The sequence below is a fragment of the Ammodytes marinus genome (genome assembly GCF_949987685.1).
Source record: "Ammodytes marinus genome assembly, chromosome: 9".
In the NCBI taxonomy this organism is placed as follows: domain Eukaryota; kingdom Metazoa; phylum Chordata; class Actinopteri; order Uranoscopiformes; family Ammodytidae; genus Ammodytes; species Ammodytes marinus.
In genome coordinates this window covers 31627107-31649520 of record NC_137213.1, presented here as the reverse complement: position 1 = coordinate 31649520, position 22414 = coordinate 31627107, and the positions used below count along the sequence as shown (strand labels likewise).

General features: G+C 39.6%; 4 protein-coding genes across 4 annotated transcripts; 3 read left to right on the top strand and 1 right to left on the bottom strand.

Annotated features, from left to right (window-relative positions):
* Positions 1 to 1765: 1765 nt before the first annotated feature.
* On the top strand, positions 1766 to 5827 carry LOC307255492 (vitamin K-dependent protein C-like; the record flags this gene model as incomplete). Its single annotated transcript, XM_080034177.1, has 8 exons — positions 1766 to 1835; positions 2138 to 2295; positions 2509 to 2533; positions 2799 to 2909; positions 3245 to 3385; positions 3830 to 3948; positions 4463 to 4580; positions 5223 to 5827. 8 exons carry the CDS (start codon positions 1766 to 1768, stop codon positions 5825 to 5827), a joined length of 1347 nt encoding a protein of 448 aa, XP_079890303.1.
* Positions 5828 to 10528: 4701 nt separating this feature from the next.
* On the bottom strand, positions 10529 to 13683 carry LOC307255491 (dual specificity phosphatase 28-like; the record flags this gene model as incomplete). Its single annotated transcript, XM_080034176.1, has 4 exons — positions 10529 to 10633; positions 12398 to 12612; positions 13187 to 13278; positions 13643 to 13683. 4 exons carry the CDS (start codon positions 13681 to 13683, stop codon positions 10529 to 10531), a joined length of 453 nt encoding a protein of 150 aa, XP_079890302.1.
* Positions 13684 to 15061: 1378 nt separating this feature from the next.
* On the top strand, positions 15062 to 17251 carry LOC307255750 (tripartite motif-containing protein 16-like; the record flags this gene model as incomplete). Its single annotated transcript, XM_080034515.1, is given in 2 exon segments — positions 15062 to 15708; positions 15710 to 17251. Coding segments are annotated over 2 exon segments (1656 nt in total). The 3' UTR covers positions 16719 to 17251.
* Positions 17252 to 20392: 3141 nt separating this feature from the next.
* LOC307255747 (tripartite motif-containing protein 16-like) lies at positions 20393 to 22229 on the top strand. Its single transcript, XM_080034512.1, has one exon. The coding sequence runs from the start codon at positions 20464 to 20466 to the stop codon at positions 22135 to 22137; it is 1674 nt and encodes a 557-aa protein (XP_079890638.1). The 5' UTR covers positions 20393 to 20463; the 3' UTR covers positions 22138 to 22229.
* Positions 22230 to 22414: the final 185 nt, after the last annotated feature.

Sequence of the window (22414 nt, the reverse complement as noted above, 5' to 3'; positions counted from 1 at the left end):
ATAGACACAAAAATAGTCATGTACTAGAAACATATGTATGGAAGTAAATATATAGAAAAACAGCTTGATGTCCCAACAATCACAAAGTATAAACAAAATTAACAGATTTTTAATGTGTTCTCGTATTTATTACATTGTGGGGACGTAAAGAGGTCGCAAATTTACGGGGACTTGCTTCACGATTTCATTTTTTTGCATATTCAGGCTTTATTGAAAGTTTTGGAGAGACAGGGATTAAATTGGATGCAGAGGGGAATGACATGCAGAGAACGACCAGGGCTGGATCCTAACCCGGGTCTGCTGTGAAGAGGACTGAGACTCTATGGGGGGACGCTCTGACAACTACACCACGAGCGTAAATGTGTTGTTTAAATAGGATCAGACCAATAATTCCATTTAGATTTTGATCTTTATGATCCACAAAAAAAAAATGTTTTGAGCAACAAATCCCTGGCAACACATTTAAATCTATGCAATGTCTTCAGTAACTAGAACGGTTTTCTTGTGCAATGAGGAAGTTCTTGTTTCTCTCGATATCTTTCTGACCTTTCAAAGTAACTATCAGGTTTTCTGTGTTTTTGTAACAGGAGTTTTTTTTTCACACATATTTTTTCGCCTTTTATGTATTGTATCTGCTCTCTGTTGCCATCTTCAGCTCTGGACTAGTAGATCATGTGTTGATTTCTTTGCTTTATTAATATGCATCAGTTTACATCGATTGTCAAAGTTCAGAGAGAGTTCAGTTCAGTGACACGTGAATGGAGAGGTCAGGCATAATCCTGAATATAACTTATAATACTAATGCAATTGCTGCAGAGGTAAATTCAATATTTGTCTTAATGTAATGAAGTCGTATTGCAAATTGAAAAGTAATGAACGTTAATGCAAATAAAGTAAATGAAAGCCATTGGTCATAAGGTCACTGTCAACATCTTTTGGCCTTGATCCTGATCCGAGTAAGATGATGTAGGGCTTCTGTGATGAGGTGTTTAAGTAAGGAAGTTACATCTTGGATTTATGGAAAAGCTACTAGGCTCTGGCTGATCTCACGCAGAGTTGAGTGAGTGAGTGGGTGGATTCTAAAGCTGAAGGTTTGTGTGTGTTGACAGTGTTGGCAGACGATGTCCAGCTGTAGACTGTGGACTCTCAGTAAACATTGTCAGTCAGTCATTAACACACCAGAAAACAGAGCAATCCTTCGTCTCTATCAGCTGCTACGAATTCTTCCCATGTAAGTACAGAAACACTTTTCCAATGTCTATTCTATACTTGATGTATTTTAATCCATGCCCATGTAAAGCACTTTGAATGGCCTTGTGTCTGAATTGTGCTATAGAAATCAACTTGCCTTGTCTAAAACTCTCGAAAACAGACTATATCTTTTGGTTTCTTGGGTTTCGTAGTTGTGCTGCTTGTTGTAGGACAGCTACAGCTTCAGGCTCTGCAGTCCATTGTTAAGTTTGAGGGGTCAAAGGTTGTAGTTTGTTCAAATAGGGATATTCTCTGGCTCTGTGTGTCTGTGTGATTGTGTGTGTTTGTGTGTGTATATGTGTGTGTGTGTGTGTGTGTGTGTGTGTGTGGGTGTGTGTGTGTGTGTGTGTGTGTGTGTGTGTGTGTGTGTGTGTGTGTTTTGAGGCCTCTGTGTTTTCACCTGAAAATGATCATTGTTTTAGAAACTATCCAAGAAGACACCTAAAAACTAATGAGATGACGTGATTCGTTAATATCTGCCTTTCTCTGCTTGGCTGCAGGATAGACTGAGGCCATGTCCCGCCTCCTCATCTGTGTGTCCGTCATCGTCGCATTATGGTCGGTGTCAGTGCTCAGTCTGTCAGGTAGGTGTGTATGGATGGAGTCATTATTATCAATATTTATTTAATGAAAAGTATTTGAATGATCGTTCAGCATATCCTCATGCATTAAAAGTTAGGTTTGGTTTGAATGTTAAGTTCTTAAACACTCCTACGTTTTTAGATTTTTATTTTCATGTATCTTATATGATTGTATTGTATCTTGTACAGCACTTTGGTCAACTGATGGTGTTTTTAAACGTGCTATAGAAATAAATTTGACTTTTACTTTCTCTTTGTCTCGGCTGTGTGTGTGTGTGTGTGTTTGTGTGTGTGTGTGCGCGCAGTGTTCTCGGACCCTCCAAAGGCTCACATGCTGCTGCGCTCTCGGCGGGCGAACTCGTTCATGGAGGAGCTGAAGGCCCCGTCACAGGAGCGCGAGTGTAACGAGGAACGATGCAACTTTGAAGAAGCCAGAGAGATCTTCCAAACCAGGGAAGCCACAGTAAGATGATTCCACATTATGTGTTTGTCTATATTTGACATTTTGTTTCTAGATGGATGGATGGATGGATGGATGGATGGACGGACGGACGGACGGATGGATGGATGGATAGATAGATAGATAGATCTGTAGACAGACAGACAGACAGACAGACAGACAGATCGACTGACTTATAGCGGATTATGTGTCTGACGCTGTTTTGTGTGTTTACAGCTGGAGTTCTGGACGGTTTACGCAGGTAAGAAACCCTGAACCTGTTCAGTGTGCATGGAGTGTGAAGTCCCTGTCTAAGCGTGCATTAGTAGGTTGCACGAGTTGCACAATGTCTTGATGACTCATTCCTAGATGAAAAGAAAACTAAATTGAATCAAAATGACATGATTTTGTTGATGTGCCTGATAAGTACACTCAAATAGGTTTCTTACTGCACGTTGCTGCTGTGTGGACAGTTTGTCTGCAAAGCATTGTGGGAAATGTATTTGTGTTTTCTGACTGTGTTTCAGATGGGAACCAGTGTATCTCTGAGCTGTGTGATCACGGAGACTGTGTGGATATTTTCCAAGGCTACATCTGCCGCTGTCACCAGGGATATGAGGGAAAATACTGCAATCACCGTGAGTCTCTGTCTCTGTGTGCTGTGGAGACAATCTAAAACCTGATCTAAAGAATCCTCCACCACGATATTGGCTATGAAATGTGTACAAAAAATCAAAGATATTCTGCTAATTCTATGTCAAAAGATATCCATTCTGGGCGCTCAGGTGGTGTAGTGGGTAGAGCGCGCACCATGTTGTCTCAGTCCAGTGGTCGCGGGGTCCTTTACTGCATGTCATCCCCCTCTCTCTCATGTTCCTCTCTATCACTCTATCAATCTTCAAACTATAAATAAAAAGGTCAAAACACCTAAAAAAAAAAGAAGAGGATATCCATTGTGTGTGTTTTGGTTCAGTTCAAACAGCCACCAACTGCTCAGTGGATAATGGCGGCTGTGACCATGACTGTGTGGAGAGTGCAGACGGCCGGACCAGGAGCTGCAGCTGTGTGAGCGGATACAACCTGCAGGACGACTACAAGAGATGTCAACCCAAGAGTGAGGAATAAAAAATTACGTTTAGTCTATCTATCTATCTATCTATCTATCTATCTATCTATCTATCTATCTATCTATCTATCTATCTATCTATCTATCTATCTATCTATCTATCTATCTATCTATCTATCTATAAATAGTTTCAATCTCCAACTTCATGCAGGTATGATATCAGTCATTTTGGTGAACTCAACGTTCAAGGGATGGCTGACTGGCTGGCTGGATGGATGGATGGATGGATGAATAGATAGATAGATAGATAGATAGATAGATAGATAGATAGATAGATAGATAGATAGATAGATAGATAGATAGATAGATAGATAGATAGATAGATAGATAGATAGATAGATAGATAGATAGATAGATAGATAGATAGATAGATAGATAGATAGATAGATAGATAGATAGATATCGTAACCAAATATGCCTTGTCTCTCTCAGATCAGCGGTCCTGCGGTCAGCTGTTGATCAATAAGTCTTCGTACTCCGAGCCCTGGGTCGGCCTGATGCCCTGGATGACTGGGGGGGAGGTGGGCAAGAAAGGAGAAAGCCCCTGGCAGGTAATTAACCTTTATGTTCACTGTTTACAGTTGATTGATTGATTGATTGATTGATTGATTGATTGATTGATTGAATTTATTTCAGACATTTAAAAAAGCAAAAAAATACAATAAACAATAACAATGTGCAAATTATTTCACAAAAAAAGAAAAAGACAATTACTTATAGCCTACAGTATATTCAATTGATTTCATTGATATGCCTAAAAAGGAGTAGAAAGAGGCTTACGCAATTTTATTTTACCCAAGTCAAAATGTAATGTTACTTAGGCAATTCATTTTACAATTCATTTTAAATTAATGAAAAGGGTTTATTCCTAATATGTTACATAATTGACAGAAATTCTTAATGAAATGTCAACAGTCCTCTTTTGACAACCTGTTTAAGTGAAATTATTAATAAATATTATATATTCAATCTTTGGTTACGTTTTTTGTGTTTCATGAAAAAATTACTTAGGCCATTATTTTAAGAGGGTGACGATATGAGAGATTATCTGCTATTTGTGTGCAGGCGCTCTTACTGAACGCCAGAGGTAAATTCCATTGTGGGGGGGTCCTGATTGACGAGAGCTGGGTCCTGACTGCCGCTCACTGCCTCGACAACAACTTCAGATTCAGAGTACGACTGGGTGAGTTTTTTACTCTGCAGACAAACACTACACCATGTAATGCAAGCAGTCTTTAGTGATAGGTAAAGGCTATAAAGATAATTTTTAGCATATTTAGGATTTTCTCGTATGAATTGAACTGGGTACTGCTGTTCATTAAGAAATTTACTCAACTCGGCTTTTTAAAAGCTTCTTATACTAGAGCTCGAGTTTCAGGGTAAACAGTGTGGTCTAAGGCCATGTCCACACCTACACGGATATTTAAAAAAATGCACATGGCCTTCATCTACTCGACGGACTGAGAGACAGAGAGATGGACAGAGAGTTTATCTCAATCTATCTTGAAAGTTTTTTCTCTCAAAATGATCTGGTAACACATTACAATAAGGTTACATTAGTTAACTATTAGTTAACGCTAAGTTAATACTAGTTATGGTTAGTTAATGCATACTTAACACCTATTAAGCATAAACTAAGCTTAACAGTTAGTTAATACTTAGTTAATTTTTATTACTAAGCATGTATTAACAGTTAAGTAATGCTTAGTAAATGCTTATTAAACCCCAATTAAGCATTAACTAACAATTAATTAATGTACCCTTATTGTAAAGTGTTACCAATGTTATTCTCTCGGGGGAAACCCTGTTTAATCCTTCTCTTCAGGCGACTACCAGCGCCACTTAGACGAGGGTGACGAGGTGACTCTGCGGGTCACACAGACCTTCAAACACCCCGACTACAACAGCCGGACGGTGGACAACGACATCGCCCTGCTGCGCCTGGAGACTCCGGTTCCCTTCTCCCAGTTCATCCTGCCCGTCTGCCTGCCGTGCAGAGAGACGGCCGAACGCGTATTCCACCTGAACGGCACAATGACAGTGGTGACCGGCTGGGGCAAAGAGAGCATGGACAGCAACCGCTACAGCTCCGCGCTCAACTTCATCAAAATACCGATAGCCGACCGAGACCTGTGCGCCAGACAGATGTCCACAAACATCTCCGATAACGTCCTCTGCGCTGGGATTTTGGGGCTGAAGAAAGATGCCTGTGAGGGGGATAGCGGTGGTCCGATGGTCACCCTCTACAGAGGAACCTGGTTCTTGGTTGGCTTGGTGTCCTGGGGCGAGGGCTGCGGACGGGAGGACAAGCTGGGCATCTACACCAAGGTCTCCAACTACAACGAGTGGATGACCGGCGTGCGCGAAGAATGGGACAAAAATAATTTCCCACAAGTAATCGCAAGTGAGTCATCAACAACAGTAGTTTGAGTCTGAGCTGTTAAAGTAGAGATGTAACTAACACCCCTTTTAATAAACTGATTCTATATCAAGACGATTCGGTTGCATTTTAAATTACAAGTGGGAGTCGTTACTTTAAGCCACTCTTCGATGTTGCTAAAATTAACGGTACTATCAATTTAAGACATTAATCCATGTGAAATATTTCAACAACAACTGGTTGATATAAATAGTTTCAACAACTTCATAAGATGATGTTAAAAACTCCTATATTACACACTGTACCTTTTAAACCCATTTTCAAGATTCAATCCAATCTGATCAGATTGCTTTGGAACAAATGGACCCTGGAGGCTTTAATAGTATAACTATTAAATCCTCAAATGTGAAGCAAGTCCCCATAATGTTGCAACCTCTTGATGTCCCCACAATGTCATGAAAACAAGAACAACTATCAACAATCACTGATGCCTCACCTGAGGGGCATTGTTTATGATACGTTCAGATTGCTGTGAATTCAAGCTGGACATCTAATCACCTTTTAATGGTTCAAAAGTTTGAGAATGCCTCCATGTTTCCAATTGTTTTGGCCATATGAACAGTGTAATGTCTCCATGTGTTCTGAAATTAAAGTAATGTATCGAATCCATCTATCTAATGTGTGTTGTCTTGTTTATTTACACATTAAAGCCACTGAAACTTCTTTATACACGTTGGTTGGTTTCTCTCCCACAGACCAGTCTGGACTTTCTCCAATCTCCGTGGGGGGGAGTTTGGTCAACAACAAAAAAAGCAAATCAGGACCTTGTGATCTCACTTAACATTCCGCACTTAGAGTGGAAGGCAGCTTCTGATTGGTTCATTTAGTCGTCACTTCAATTAAAAGCTGCTTACGAGGAACTTTTAAATATTTCTGAAACTGTCTAATTTTTCTTCTGATGATCACACATGACATTTAACAGCTAATGAGACCATCGGTGCAAAGAATGCTATTTTTATACAGTTTTTCTTAATGTCTTTGTCATGGGTATACGCTCACCCAGGAACAACAGCTGGCGTGGTAAAAACACTACTGCTTTTGTCCAAAGGGGGCGCTGGAATTAACACAAAATGAAAGTTCCTCGGAGCACCTTTAAATTGCTTGATAAAACATTTCACAGAGTATATAAAGCAGAAGACCGAATGATGAACACATGACTTTATTTCATTTTTTAAAGTGACACTACAGTACAGATGTATTCAGGCCTATTGTGTTCAGATGTGCTAAAGGCCTTATTGTTTTTAGCTGCACACAGTTTATACACACAGCGACTAAGCTTCAATACTTACAGAATAGAATAGAATCTTTATTGCACTTTTTTACACTGAGGTCTGGTGTGGTTTATAACGACATCTAGTTTAATTTATTGCTTTTTTTCAGCTCTAAATGGAAGCACCACAAAATAAATTAAATAAAATAAACACACCTGAGAGTCTCACACACAAACCCACACACACACACACACACGCACGCACGCACATACACACACACACACACGTGCACACACACAGATAAAGACAATAGTTAAATATTATCTTCTCCAAACTCATCGTTATTCACAGTATCGATAGAAAACACTGAATTATTAACCGTATGCAGCGTTAACTTGAAAATTTCAAAACTCCTCAGAAAAACCTCATTTAATCATTTAATATTTTCCAGATATTAGTTTGTGAAGCAGTTTGAATACTTTTTATACAGTGATAATGTGGAGCTGCTCATCAAAATGCTAATATCTCACACACACTGTTTGCTACATTAAATCATTTTAGCAACCTGAGCTTAAAGGCCTACTTCACCGGTTTGAATATGAAGGTGTATTGAATTCTGAGATCCTATGTAGTATAAATGTGCAAAAAAAAAAAAAATCGGTTCATCCTAGCCTGAGAAAAGGCAGAAAGAGTGTTTTTTTTAACCCTATATTTCTCTTTCTCGTGACATCACAGAAAGAGAAATATAGGGTTAAAAAAAACACTCTTTCTGCCTTTTCTCAGGCTAGGATGAACCGATTTCAATTTTTTCGCACATTTATACTACATAGGATCTCAGAATTCAATACACCTTCATATTCAAACCGGTGAAGTAGGCCTTTAAGTATTAATTTAATTTGCTAAGACATCCGATGGTGATGGCTTGCGAGTGTATTAATCATCATATATAATACAGCTCTGGAAAAAATTAAGAGACCACTCCAAATGTACAGTGTCTCTTTAGAGGCATATGTTTGAGTAGAATGAACATTTTGGTTTTATAATATAAACTACTGACAATATTTCTACCAAATTTACAATAAAAATATTGTCATTTAGAGCATTTTCAATAAGTAATGTAGAGATAAAGATTTAAGAAAAAATCCAGACCGGTCTCTTAATTTTTTCCGAGGCTGTATGTTCAATTAAAATGTTCTTCTAAAACTAGATACTGCACAGCTGATTAAATCCAGATGGTTAACTGGTCTTTTGCGGCACAAAGTGTTTGAATACAGTGATGTAGATATCAGAGCAGAACAGAAAGTATATTAACTGTTTCTTGTGCTTCTTCTAAGTAAAACAAAACCCTTTTATACTTTATGTATACTAGAAGTAATGCTGTAAATAATTAAGACCTGATAATTTCCATACAAATATAAAAAATAAAAAATAAATGAAAGAAAATCAATGAATATTAAACTTAAAAAAATAAGTATTTAGGACAATATTAAGGTGATATGATGAATTAAGAAAAGTATTCAAGATTTTTTTTGCTGCACTATCAACACTTTTGCTTTTAGATTTTAGGTAGATGTTGTTGTTTTTAATAACCATAATCATGGAAGGTTTTGAATGCTGGAGCTTTACTTGTAGTGGAGTATTTTCACAGTGTGGTGTTTGTTGGTACTTTTACGGAAGAAAAGGATCTGAGTTACAGTACTTTGGAGACTTTTCATGGTTGATATACAGCTCTGGAAAAAATTAAGGGACCAAAATGTTACTGTCTCTTGTTTCACTCTCTAGAGGCATATGCTTAATTAAAATGAAAATTTTGATTTTATAATATAAACTGCCGTCAACATTTCTACCAAATTCACCATAACAATATTGTCATTCATAGCATTTTCAATAAGTAATGTAGAAATGAAGATTTAAGAAAATTCCAGACTGGTCTCCTAATTTTTTCCAGGGCTGTATTTTATAATCTTTCAGTTGAGACCTGTTTGTATATAATTTACTGCATTATTTTCTGTGGACATGTTTCCATCTAGAGGTAGAAGGCAGAACTGCAGCTATACTGTTTTAAAGGCTTGAGCACAGCATCGAAACAACTAAACTTAAAGGAATACTTCTCCCATACGGAACCAGCGTTCTATTATTATAAGATCGCTATTATAATATAATGAATGAGGTTTTTCTTCCCTCAGTCTTCCCTTGGCCCAGCTGTCCTTTTATTTCTAACTCTTCATTTTCCCAAAGGGTTAGACAGTGAGACCATAAAACACTCTTTCTGCCTTTTCTCAGGCTAGGATGAACCGATTTCTTAAATCTTTTCAAATGTATACTACATAGGATCTCAGTGTTCAATACACCTTCATATTTCTACCGGTGAAGTAGGTCTTTAAGTAAATTTTGAGGCTTTACAAAGAAATAATGTTTAAAAAAAAAATCAGCTAACAGAATTTAAAAAAATACAACTCTGATCTCATCATTTGCTTAACTGCAGATGGAGGAAATATCATAAATACATTCTAGGCTATATGCAGACCTGAAGATATAATACAAATAATTACGTTGTTTTTAAAAGTGACTGCTTCTTGTGCATTTACTGTTTAAACAGTTTTTTTACCCTAAAGTTACTTATGGTAATGTTGACAGATGAACTGATTATTGATTATAACGCAGACTAATAAGGCTCAATGTGACTGGATTTTTTTATTAATTCCTTAATCTACTTTGAAATAAATATCACGTGTGTGTAATGTAGTTAATAGTTATATTTTCCAACCTACAGAGAAAAGGTTCACAGTTTTTTAGTCTACATATATTGCATTTATTATCATGGCAACTTAACTCTGGCGTCAACTACTGTTTGAGTTCTATCTATTAATCTATATTATATTTGATCTAATTCATGGATACACTATTACATACACTTATACTCTATAACACTGTGTAAATGTCTCACTGTCTTCGTTTTTTGTTTAAGCATTTATGTTGAGAAGCGCAGGGCGAATTAATTGACTATAACGTGTGTTAATGTCTTGCTCTTATTTGTATATTTAGTCCATATTAGAGTTAACAATACAGTCTGTATTCTGTCTGTTTTTTATTGTCATGTCTTTAAATTGCCATATTTCCATTTGTCTAAATTAATTGTATCTGTGTCTGGTTTTTGTGGCTGCCGTAAACTGAACTAAAATCTTCTTAATTTAGTCGTAAATTATGATCGTAACACAGGCGGATTTTAACCTGTTTTCACATGAGGTCTTTTCAAGACATTGTGAAGGTTTGTTTGTGTCTGTCTGTCTGTCTGTCTGTCTGTCTGTCTGTCTGTCTGTCTGTCTGTCTGTCTGCCTGCCTGTCTGTCTGTCTGTCTGTCTGTCTGTCTGTCTGCCTGTCTGTCTGCCTGCCTGCCTGTCTGTCTGCCTGCCTGTCTGTCTGTCTGTCTGTCTGTCTGTCTGTCTGTCTGTCTGCCTGTCTGGTTGTTGTTAAGGACGGTCAGACGTTGGTCTCTCGTCTCTTCTTGAGCTCCTGTTCGTATCTCTGCAGCTGAGACATGAATCCGGGGTTTGGATCGATCACGTGTCGCGACGTCTTCACTTTCTGTGGAGGAAAAAACAGCAGCGAGTGAGTATTTCTTTACCTTACCTTATTGTATTTTAATGTTAGGTGGGCATCCTTCATAAGCTCTTTGGGGTTTATTTTGTCCCACCAGTGCATTTATGTATGTTCATGTGCATCTTTTTGCCATTTTAATCTTGTTTATCTGCACAAATAAAACCAAACTAGACTAGTAGAGGGATTGAAAGGTGTAGTCAGTGATTCTGGAGAACTGTTGTTGTTAAAAATCACTTTTTCGTCAAAATCTGTGAATATTTTCTCACTATCTGCTACCTGTGCGTACTGTGTGTGCGTGTTAAAAAACAAAATCAGTGTTAATACACAGCCTAGGCTCTGTAAACTGGTATGTAAACAAAGGTGCCCACCTTAGCTAGCAACATGCCTGTTTACACGGTGTATTAACACTGGAATCTTTTTTCAGTGCACACACAGAATGGACAGGTAGCAGAACACGTGTCATGTCATGCTTTTGACCGTGTTATTACCTCTTTGAATAACGTGTTACGAAATGAGCCAGGTAAGGACAGGCTGCACTTTAAGGACAGGCTGCACTTTAAGGACAGGCTGCACTTTAAGGACAGGCTGCACTTTTTTTATTGGCAGAGAATGTATAGAGTCACTCAGTCACCTTGGCAATGAGACACCTCAACCTGAACCTCCTCTTTCAGCACACTCACTGCTGCAGATGAAACACTGATATTTTCGACCTTCAAACAGGATGAGTCTGCGTTTGACGGCAGTGCAGAAAACAATGAGGCCTTGTCCTGCAGTTTGTGGCATAATCTATTTAAAGCTGCCACGAGGAACTTTGAAATATTTCTGAAAGAGTCAAATTTTTCCTCTGATGATCATAAATGACATAACAGCAAACAAGACCATCCGTGCAAAGAATGCTATTTTTATTTAGTTCTTAGTCATGGGTATACGCTCACCAAGGAACAACAGCTGGCGTAGTAAAAACGCTACTGCTTCTGTCCTAAGGGGGCGCTAGAATGATCAAAACTTGAAAGTTCCTCGGAGCACCTTTAAAAGGAGTTGGAAAAAACAAATATATTTTGTTGGAATCTCTTTTCAATTAAAATTTGTTTTATCTATATATCCCAACATCACAAATTGTATTTAGCCTCAGTGGGCTTCACAATCTGTACAAAAACACCCTCTTATCTTTAGACCCTCGACTTGGCTGAGGAACAACTATAAGAAAAAAAAATACAGGAATTTTATTTAGTATATCATCTATTTACCTACATCTACATTTATTTAGTTATTTATCTACATCTAGCTAAACACCACATGTTACATCTTTCATGTGACTTGGCTGCAGAAACGAAAGCAATTACCCTCAGGGTCAATAAAGAGACATTCTGCCATAATTACAGCTCAGCCCTACGGAAGAGGATTAGGGTCATTGCACTTCGAGAATAAAGTAAAAATACAATGTGTAGAATATATTACACACAGATGAAAATTAGCTTACAGCTAACTCTGGTCCTGCTAATGAGCTGTGCATTGTCCCTGTCAAATAAACAAATAAATAAATACGACCGTTTCCAGACTGTGGTAAAGCTGTATGGAAGTGGACTGTATGTGTATAAATCTCTCGGTTAAAAATAAAAGTTAAATAAATGAAAATAAGTCAATGTGAAATTGCTCAACAAAAGATACTTGAGAAGTGTTTGTTATGTGTGTATGTGCATGAGAAAAAATCTATAAATGAAGTATTTAAAAAAAATATACTGGCCCCACCTGCAGTGCGTCGGTTAGCGTCAGTTTGCGGTGCTTCATCAGGTAGGCGATACAGACAGTGGCCGAGCGGCTGCGTCCGTTCTTACAGTAAACCACACTGTGTCCGCCGCGGTTAGCTTCTTTCTGGATCGCATCAGCACAGCGGTCAAAGTGTCTGTACAGGTCTTCATTGGGATCGTCATACACTGGGATCTGTATCTTCTTGATGCCCGTTGCTGTGGGAAAGTAAGTAAGTATGTAAAATGTATTTATGTAGCCTAGCGTTTTTCACGGACAGGGTCACAAAGTGCTTTATAATGTGCATAGAAAATAAAAGCATTGTAGAAAAATACATCTAAGAATAAAATTAAATGGAAAAACACAACGGATAAAATTAGCAACATATAAAAGACAGAAGTTACCCAAAAGCTCAACTTGTTTTAAAGGCCAATGCAAAAAAAGTGAGTCTCAAAGGTGAAGTGAGCGATATATTTATGTTAATATTTGATTATGTATATATATAAATCACTCTATAGTGCATTAATGTGGTGACGTAGGGACGAGGGAGGGGACTGCTAACTGCAGTCACTGACAGGAAGTTAGCTAAAAGAATCATTTCGCTCACAGAACCTTTTAAAAACTTTACAGGGTTCCAGGTTCCATTCATTCACACACAGTCATACTGGTGGTAGCCTACAGTAATGGCAGAAGAGATAATAAATAACACAAAAAATGCAGCATTACATTAAATAGTATACAGTAGAGAACATAGAATACTGTATGTACATAGATTATCCTATTATTCCATACCGGTGGGAAACGGCTGTTGCTTGGACACGTTGATGCAGAGCGTCACCGCCTCCTGCTGGATGAGTTCGTCACTGCAGGCCGAGCGACCGTTGCTGATGAAATTAAAGTTTTTTTTATTGGTCACATAATAACATTTTACTTACAGTGAAATGAAAAAGGGATTTTGCAAATGACTGGAACCTGAATAAATAATATGTAATAGTCATTTAAAAACAGACATCTCTTACTGAGGTGATGCTGGTGTCATTAAAATAAAAGTAAAACAATATATATATATAAATAAAAGTGCATAGACAATTGTGCAAAACTGCAATAATAATAATAATAATAATAATAATAATAATAATAATACATTTCATTTAGAGGCGCCTTACATGGCTCTCAAGGTCGCCGTACATTCAAAAACATATACAGTATAAAAAATAAATAAAAAAACATAGTGCCAGTTATAGTCACCTGATGAACAGAGCGCTAGTGACTTTGCAAAGCTGAAGCATCCTGTAGAATTGTCCCCTCGCAGGCTTCCTTGCTCAACTGGAAACTGCCACCTGGTCAGAGAGAGAGTGACAGTATACATACAGTAATGGTAAACAGTCTACACCTTTATAGCGCTTTTCACTGATTTTCACAGACTCAAAGTGCTTTAACATTGTTTTGTACACATTCACCCATCCACATTGGTACACTGATAGCAGCAGTAACTAATTTGGATCCCGAAGAAATAAGCAAAATATGTGACCTTTAAAAAATAAAAAAGTAGTTAATCTGTTATTAATGTTAATAAATGAAAATGTAGTCATCGTTTTTGCCGGACAAATAGACTTACCTTAGAATGTATCAAGTATCTGGAAAGCTTAGAATAATACATAATCAATAATGTTAGTTTTTCAATTTTTTTTTTACTTATACATGACCCCCCCACCGCCCCCCCCCCCCCCCCCCCACACACACACAAACACACAAAATCCTAAAAAATAAAGAAAATAAATTAAATGGGTTAAGATATATTTTAGAATAGGTTATAAAGTTAATAAATTATAAACATTCTCAGATCACATGCACCAACACACACATATTCCCAGCATTATGAGAACAAATTGTCAGTGAACGCCTCACCCTCTCACAAGGACAGCAGCTTAATCTTCAGCCTCAGATAGTCAGTCTCTCTCTCTTTTCTCTCTCTCTTTCTCTCTCTCTCTCTCTCTTTATTTTTTTAAAAGGAAAGTCTTTCCCTTTTTTGGGTCGTTCACACAGCAGAGAAGGTCCAACTCGATGTGGTCTGTCCAGGTCTCCTCATGACCCCGAGCTGCTTCTGATCAACACACCGCTATATTTACAGCATGGGCACTGGCAGCTGCTCTCCTCTCCTCTGGGTCCTAATGCTCATTGAATTCAATCACTGACAAGTGCAGGAAGGAACAGTGGAGGAGAATTCAAGTTAAATGACTCATAGTGCAGTGAAATGTTTTCCTGTAATGTTTGGTGGTATTGGATTAATATGAGGGTTAGGACTCAGAATGAAGAGGAACAATGTGGATTCCTTCCTGACCGTGGAACAACAGAAGGGACCAATGCCATTTCGATCCTTACGTATGCCTGCATATTCTAAGAATTTACAATAAAGTTTGATTTGACTTGACTTGACTAATGGACCAGCTTTTCAGTCAAAGCTTGATAAATGCTCCCTGCCAGCTGCACTTTGTCCTCCATACATGTCCTTGTTCCCTCCCCTTTAGATCTACAGTATGAAGGTGGGTGGAACCAAGCGGAGAGGCCCCAGTCACTGCACACACACATGTTGTTCAGATCAGAGCTCAAACTAGTTGCAGTTTTAAGGAAGTGAAACTCACACAGTTGTTGACATAGAGAGGAGAAATGGCGCTGGCAGGATTTCAGCTCGACCGGGACATAATCTGCTGTTCTATCTGTCTGGATCTACTGAGGGATCCGGTGACTGTTCCCTGCGGACACAGCTACTGCATGGACTGTATTAAAATCCACTTGGATGAAGAGGGTAAGAAACAAATCTACAGCTGCCCTCAGTGTAGGCACTTATTCAGCCCGAGGCCTGTGCTGGTGAAAAACACCATGTTAGCAGATCTAGTGGAGGAACTGAAGAAGACTGGACTCCAAGCTGCTCCTGCTGATCACTGCTACGCTGGACCTGAAGATGTGGCCTGTGATTACTGCACGGGGAGAAAACTGAAAGCTTTCAAGTCCTGCCTGGTGTGTCTGACCTCTTACTGTGAGAAACACCTCCAGCCTCATCACAATGTGGCTTCATTAAAGAAACACAAGCTGGTGGAACCCTCCAAGAATCTCCAGGAGAACATCTGCTGTCTTCATGATGTGGTGATGAATTTGTTCTGCCGTACTGATCAGCAGTGTATCTGCTACCTCTGCTCTGTGGATGAACACAAAGGCCACGACACAGTGTCAGCTGAAGCAGAACGGACTGAGAGGCAGAAAGAGCTCGACGTGAGTCGAATAAACGTCCAGCAGAAAATCACGGACAGAGAAAAATGTGAAGCTGCTTCAACAGCAGGTGGAGGATATCAATGGCTCTGCTGATGAAGCAGTGGAGCACAGTGAGAAGACCTTCACTGAGCTGATCCGTGTCATCCAGAAAAGAAGCTCTGATGTGAAGCAGCAGCTCAGATCCCAGCAGGAAACTGAATTGAATGGAGTTAAAGATCTTCAGGAGAAGTTGGAGCAGGAGATCACTGAGCTGAAGAGGAGAGACGCTGAGCTGAAGACCCTGTCTCTCACAGAGGATCACAACCAGTTTCTACACGACTACCGCTCACTGCCAGCACTCAGTGAATCTACACACTCATCCAGCTTCAACATCCGTCCTCTGATATACTTTGAAGATGTGACAGCAGCTGTGGCACAAGCCAGAAATAAACTACAGGACGTTATGAAACAGACATGGACGGACCTGTCACTGATAACGACTGAAGTGGATGTGTTAGTGCCAGAGCCCAAGACCAGAGCTGACTTCTTAAGATATGCATGTCAATTGACATTGGATCCAAACACAGCAAACACACATGTGTTATTATCTGAGGGGAACAGGAAAGCAACAAGAATGAAGATAACACAGCCTTATTGTAGTCACAGAGAGAGATTCACTACATATTATCAGGCCCTGAGTAAAGAGAATCTAACTGGATGTTGTTACTTTGAGGTGGAGTGGACAGGGAAAGGAGTTTATGTAGCAGTCGCATACAAGAGTATCAGCAGAGCAGGGAGTGAAAGTAGATTCGGACAAAATGACAAATCCTGGATGTTAGATTGTGACAGATGGACTAATAAATTTTGGCACAACAAAGTCCGCGCTCTCATCTCAGGTCCACTGTCCTACAGAATAGGAGTGTACCTGGATCACAGTGCAGGTATTCTGTCCTTCTACGACGTCTCTAAAACCATGACCATGACTCTCCTTCACAGAGTCCAGACAACATTCAGTCAGCCGCTCTATGCTGGAGTTTGTCTCTATAATCGTAGAGATGCTGCTGAGTTCATGTAACTCAAATAGACACAAGTGGTGCGACTGTGTCACAGGTGGTAGAGCAGGTCGGCCAATGATCAAAGGGTCTGCCACCTGTGTCATAGTTGTTGTGTCCTTGGGCAAGACACTTCACCCACCTTGCCTCGTGTGAATGTCTATAGTTAGCCTGCTATCGGTGTATAAACGTGTGTGTCAATGGTAACGTCGGAATGGGAACAGGTCTCCCTTGAAAAAGGGTCTCCGGTCTCAATGGGATTTACCTGTATAAATAAAAAGGTTAATCATATACGGGGCCGTGGGTTAAACTCTGTGATTTGATCCAAATAGTTCAGCTGTCAATCAAATGTGATGGGCGGGACTTTGACATCTTATTTGTTGTGTAAATGTTTTAGAGGCGCTCCTTCCTCTGTTTGTTTAGCCATGGAGGCTAGCACTGCTCATGATGACCTAAGTATAGATTTACTGAAATGTTTCTGCTTCTCTGTACTCTGAAGATTTGCATGTATTTGAATGTTGTTGTTTCTCTTCCACTGCATGGGTTGTAAGAGAGAAAGCACCAGACCTTATCCTTGATATTTGGTTTTCAGCGCTTTGTACGTTTGTAAGGAAATATATATATATAATCACATGTATTTGTTGTTCTAATCGAGGTACACAAGGGGAACTCTGAGGTTTTATAAAAGTGTTATTACAATCATTATCATAATCAATAAAGAGATGATTCTTTATTTTATTTTCCAACGCTGAGATTCTGCTCAAACAAACTGGTGTGTGGATGAAGTGAATGTGTACATGAAATCATTGAACAACAGTAATTTAACAGAATTAACTGGTGGCTTGTGTGAATGAACTAAAGGTTTGCATCCTCAATAAACACACAAGAACAAAGTGTTTTCTTCTCGTCTTCATTCCAGGGTTTGATCCAAAGATGCTGGATAACATGTGGAACTAACACGAGAGTTTAAGTGAGGCAGATTCCCCCAAAAATTACAGAAAGTCCAGTGTCCATGTTTGCAGGTGGCTGTCTTGGTTTGTGTTGCCCAACCGGTCTGCTTACAAAATAAAAAATAAAGTAAAATTAGCCTACATACTTTCATTGATCACTTCTGCACCCATTTTATTAAACTTCTCTATAGCGTACTGTTATTTTCCACTTTAAAGTCATGGATTGCAGACACAATAACATACGAGGCTACAACTTCTAATAGTGTGCTTTTACTTTGGAAGCCGTGACCGGAACTTGTACTGTTTAGTGTTTTTATTTGGACAGTTGCCATTTCAGCGAGGAGATGAGACTCTTTTTTTTCCCCATCCCGTACGAGCAAAACCAACCGGTGAGTTCAGATAAATCCCGTTATTTCAGTTTGTAGATTATGTGTGATCAACATGACAATATCAGGGCGTTCACATTACTGTAGAAAATAAGTTAGACGATTAGAATGCGCCAAAAATCCCCGTCAAACAGAGGGACAACAACAAGCAGTGCGACATGGTTAGCATACTGTAGGCAGGGGGTGGGTGTTCGTTTATAGAGCAATTTACTGGTTAGAATCCCCACCGAATCAATGTGTAGGGAAATGATATAAGAACTACATTTTAAAATACATATATATGCACATACATTCACTCTATAGGGACTTGTTGAGTTGTTTTTGTCGGCGAATTTTACTTCCGTTAGAAATAAAAATAACTGGAAGTGACGTCAAGTTTGATAGCGCTTTCCACTGCTGTGAAAGAGTGAAGTAAACATTCTTTGATCTCGCCAACGTTCTATAGTTCCAAACAATCCCTTTGATCATGTCTGTTTTTAATGTTTCATGTTGGAAAGACAATGATTATGATTCGAACAATTTTCGGTGAATAGCAACGTATACTATGCATTGATAACTACCTTGAATACACTTTAATTAATTTTGTATATTATAATTTGTTTCTGGAGAATGGCGTCTTGCCGGAAGGGAGGTAGGTTACTCCATCTGTTTTTCTTTCAAATAAAATGTTGGAGGTAAGGGGCGTGTTAGCATGAGTTAGTTTACAGTATGTGTGCATTTTTATTTTCCTTACGCTTCAATTGTCATATTTGTTAAGGCATTTTCATAAACCAGCACAACTAGTGAGTTTAAGATCATACCTTATTATTGCCATCTCAGAGAATGTTGATTGGCCTACTGAGACAAAGAAATGCAGTGTAGTGCCTAACTTTAACCAGAAGTGCATAAGTCAGTAATGTGCTGAGTAATATATATGATGAACAATGATATTTAGGGTACATGTGGAATGTAGTAGAAATGGTTAGGGGGAGATATGAATCAGCAACAGCACTGATATGAATAGACAAAGTATAGTATGAACAGTAGGTAGTGCAGGTAAACGTATACCTAAAAGGATGTAAAGGCATACTAGGTCATTCTGGTTAATGTTGGTTGAAAAATCACTTTTTTGTCAATCAGTGAATATCTCCTCACAATCTGCCACTTGTCTGTACTGTGTCTCGCTGAAAAAAAAATCAGCGAATACACAGCCTAGGCTCTGTAAGCTGGTATGTAAACAAAGGGAATGTGAACGAAGCGGGCCAACTTGGTTTTTCCAGTACTTAAAGGGATAGTTCAGTATTTTTGAAGTGGGATTGTATGAGATACTTAGGTATACTTAACATGTTACATTATGGAGATGGCTTTCAACGCAGTCACATTATGGACCTTGTTGGAGAATTCAAGCTAGCATAATTTAGCCTTGTATTGTTGCAGAGGTGACCAGATTTAACAAGTTTTCTATAAACATATATAAATGCTTACCTAAAAAAAATCAGTTCAACAACACTGGATTGACCTTTTTTTTACTATTTTTCACTGCTTTAGTTAGTCACCAGGTAGCCGTTTATTTTTTAACTTTATTTCAGGCGTAGTTCGACCATTGTATTACTACGCCAACTCACACCTGTGCAGTCTAGTGTATCACTCCGCCAATCAGCTGAATCAGAGCTACTGCTGTTGAGTAGCCGCTGATTGGTTCTTGTAGTCATTGACGTCATCATGGATCGACAAATAAGCTTGTGAGATAAGGATGTTCAAACGAGGCTAGATTGACGACTACGCGAACCAATTAGAAAGTGCCTCCCACTATAAGGAATGAACGCTACGTCAGAAAGCGGGGTCTTGGGCGCTCGTGGTGAAGTGGTTGGAGCACCCCCCCCCCCACCCATAGAGTCTCAGTCCTCTTCAAAGCAGACCCGGGTTAGAATCCGGCTCGTGGTCGTTCTCTGCATGTCATTCATGTCACAGAAAAGAAAGCAAGGCCTGATTGGCCTGGTCCTTTTTTGAACGGGCCCCTCTCCAGGGAGATTAGAGAAAGGCCATACTGATCTGCGGGAGAGAAACAAATGTGCAGCCGGAAAGATCAGACTGGTCCCGCCAGGCTAACTGTCCGAGGTATTCACCTTTTACACACATTCTTGGATCACATCATTGTAAATAAAAGCTGAATTTATTTTCTTGCGAGGCTAATGATTTTTGCTAACTGGAGATTTATTTTTCTCAAGACACTCATGTTTTATAAAAGTTTCCTGTTTTTTTAAAACTTCACGTTCTCAAATGTTGAGCATGTTTTACCTGAAACTAATGCTCCACTTCATTCATATATGTCCTTGTTCCCTCCCTTTTAGATTCACAGTTTGAAGATGGTTGGAACCAACATGTGGTGACATGCAGCTAGGAGCTGACTGGCCCCATTCACTGTACAAACAGGTGACACTGACTGAGGTGAAATGGCACAGAAAGGACTTAATCTGGACCGGGAAAGCTTCTCTTGTTCCATCTGTCTGGATCTACTGAGGGATCCAGTGACTCTTGCCTGTGGACACAGCTACTGCATGGACTGTATTAAAACCCACTGGGATGGAGAGGATCGTAAACAAATCTACAGCTGCCCTCAGTGTAGGCACACCTTCACCCCAAGGCCTGTGCTGGTGAAAAGCACCATGTTGGCAGATTTAGTGGAGGAACTGAAGAAGACTGGACTCCAAGCTGCTCCTGCTGATCACTGCTACGCTGGACCTGAAGATGTGGCCTGTGATTACTGCACCGGGAGAAAACGGAAAGCTTTCAAGTCCTGTCTGGTGTGTCTGACCTCTTACTGTGAGAAACACCTCCAGCCTCATTTTGATGTGGTTCCATTAAAGAAACACAAGCTGGTGGAACCCTCCAAAGATCTCCAGGAGAACCTCTGCTGTCTTCATGATGAGGTGATGAATTTGTTCTGCCGTACTGATCAGCATTGTATCTGCTACCTCTGCTCTGTGGATGAACACAAAGGCCATGACACAGTGTCAGCTGAAGCAGAACGAACTGAGAGGCAGAAAGAGCTTGACGTGAGTCGACTAAACATCCAGCAGAGAATCACGGACAGAGAAAAAGATTTGAAGCTGCTCCAACAGCAGGTGGAGGATATCAATGGCGCTGCTGATGAAGCAGTGGAGCACAGTGAGAAGACCTTCACTGAGCTGATCCGTGTCATCCAGAAAAGAAGCTCTGATTTGAAGGATCAACTCAGATCAATACAGGAATTTGAAGTGAGTCGAGTCAAAGATCTTCAGGAGAAGCTGGAGCAGGAGATCACTCAGCTGAAGAGGAAAGAAGCTGAGCTTAGGGCACTGTCAAACACAGAAAATCACAACCAGTTTCTAACGGACTTCCCCTCACTGCCACCACTCAGTGACTATACACACTCATCCAGCATCAATATACATGCTCTAAACCACTTTGAAGATGTGACAGCAGCTGTGTCACAGGCCAGAGATAAACTACAGGACGTCCTGAGACAGACATGGACGGACCTGTCACTGATAGAGACTGAAGTGGATGTTTTACTGCCACAACCAGAGCCCAAGACCAGAGCGGACATCTTAAGATTTTCACGCGAAATCAAACTTGATCCAAACACAGCGAGCACACATCTGTTTTTATCTGAGGGGAACATGAAAGCAAAAAGAATTGGACAAAATCCGACTTATTCTACCCACACAGACAGATTCACGGCATTTTGTCAGGTCCTGAGTAAAGAGAGTCTGACTGGATGTTGTTACTGGGAGGTGGAGTGGAGAGGGAGAGGGGTTTCTGTTGCAGTCGCATACAAGAATATCAGCAGAGGAAGAAGTGAAAGTAGATTTGGATTCAATGAAAAATCTTGGACGTTGGATTGTAACAAAACAAGTTATGACTTTTGGTACAACCAAGTCCAAACTTCCGTCCCAGGTCCTCGGTCCTCCAGAGTAGGAGTGTACCTGGATCACAGTGCAGGTCTTTTGTCCTTCTACGACGTCTCTGAAACCATGACCATGACTCTCCTTCACAGAGTCCAGGCAACGTTCACTCAGCCGCTCTACGCTGGACTTTGTCTGTACAAGTTTGGAGACACCTCTGAGTTTTGTAAACTCACATAGACAGTTATTAAAGTTAATTCATTGACAGTGGGACAAACTCTGTTTTCACCCTTTAAATTATTTGTATTCATGTGTGTTGCTGAGAGCTTGTTGTGGCATTTCCTCTACTGCAGAGATCAGCTGTCAATCAAACGTGATGGGTGGGACTTTGAAATCTTCTCATTTGCTGTTTAGATGTTTTAAGTGTCTTTAGGTGGAGTTGCATCTTGTGTCTGTTTATCATCATTGCTGCTGAACATGTAGTTAGTCTACCTACCATTTGACCATGTCAGCCATT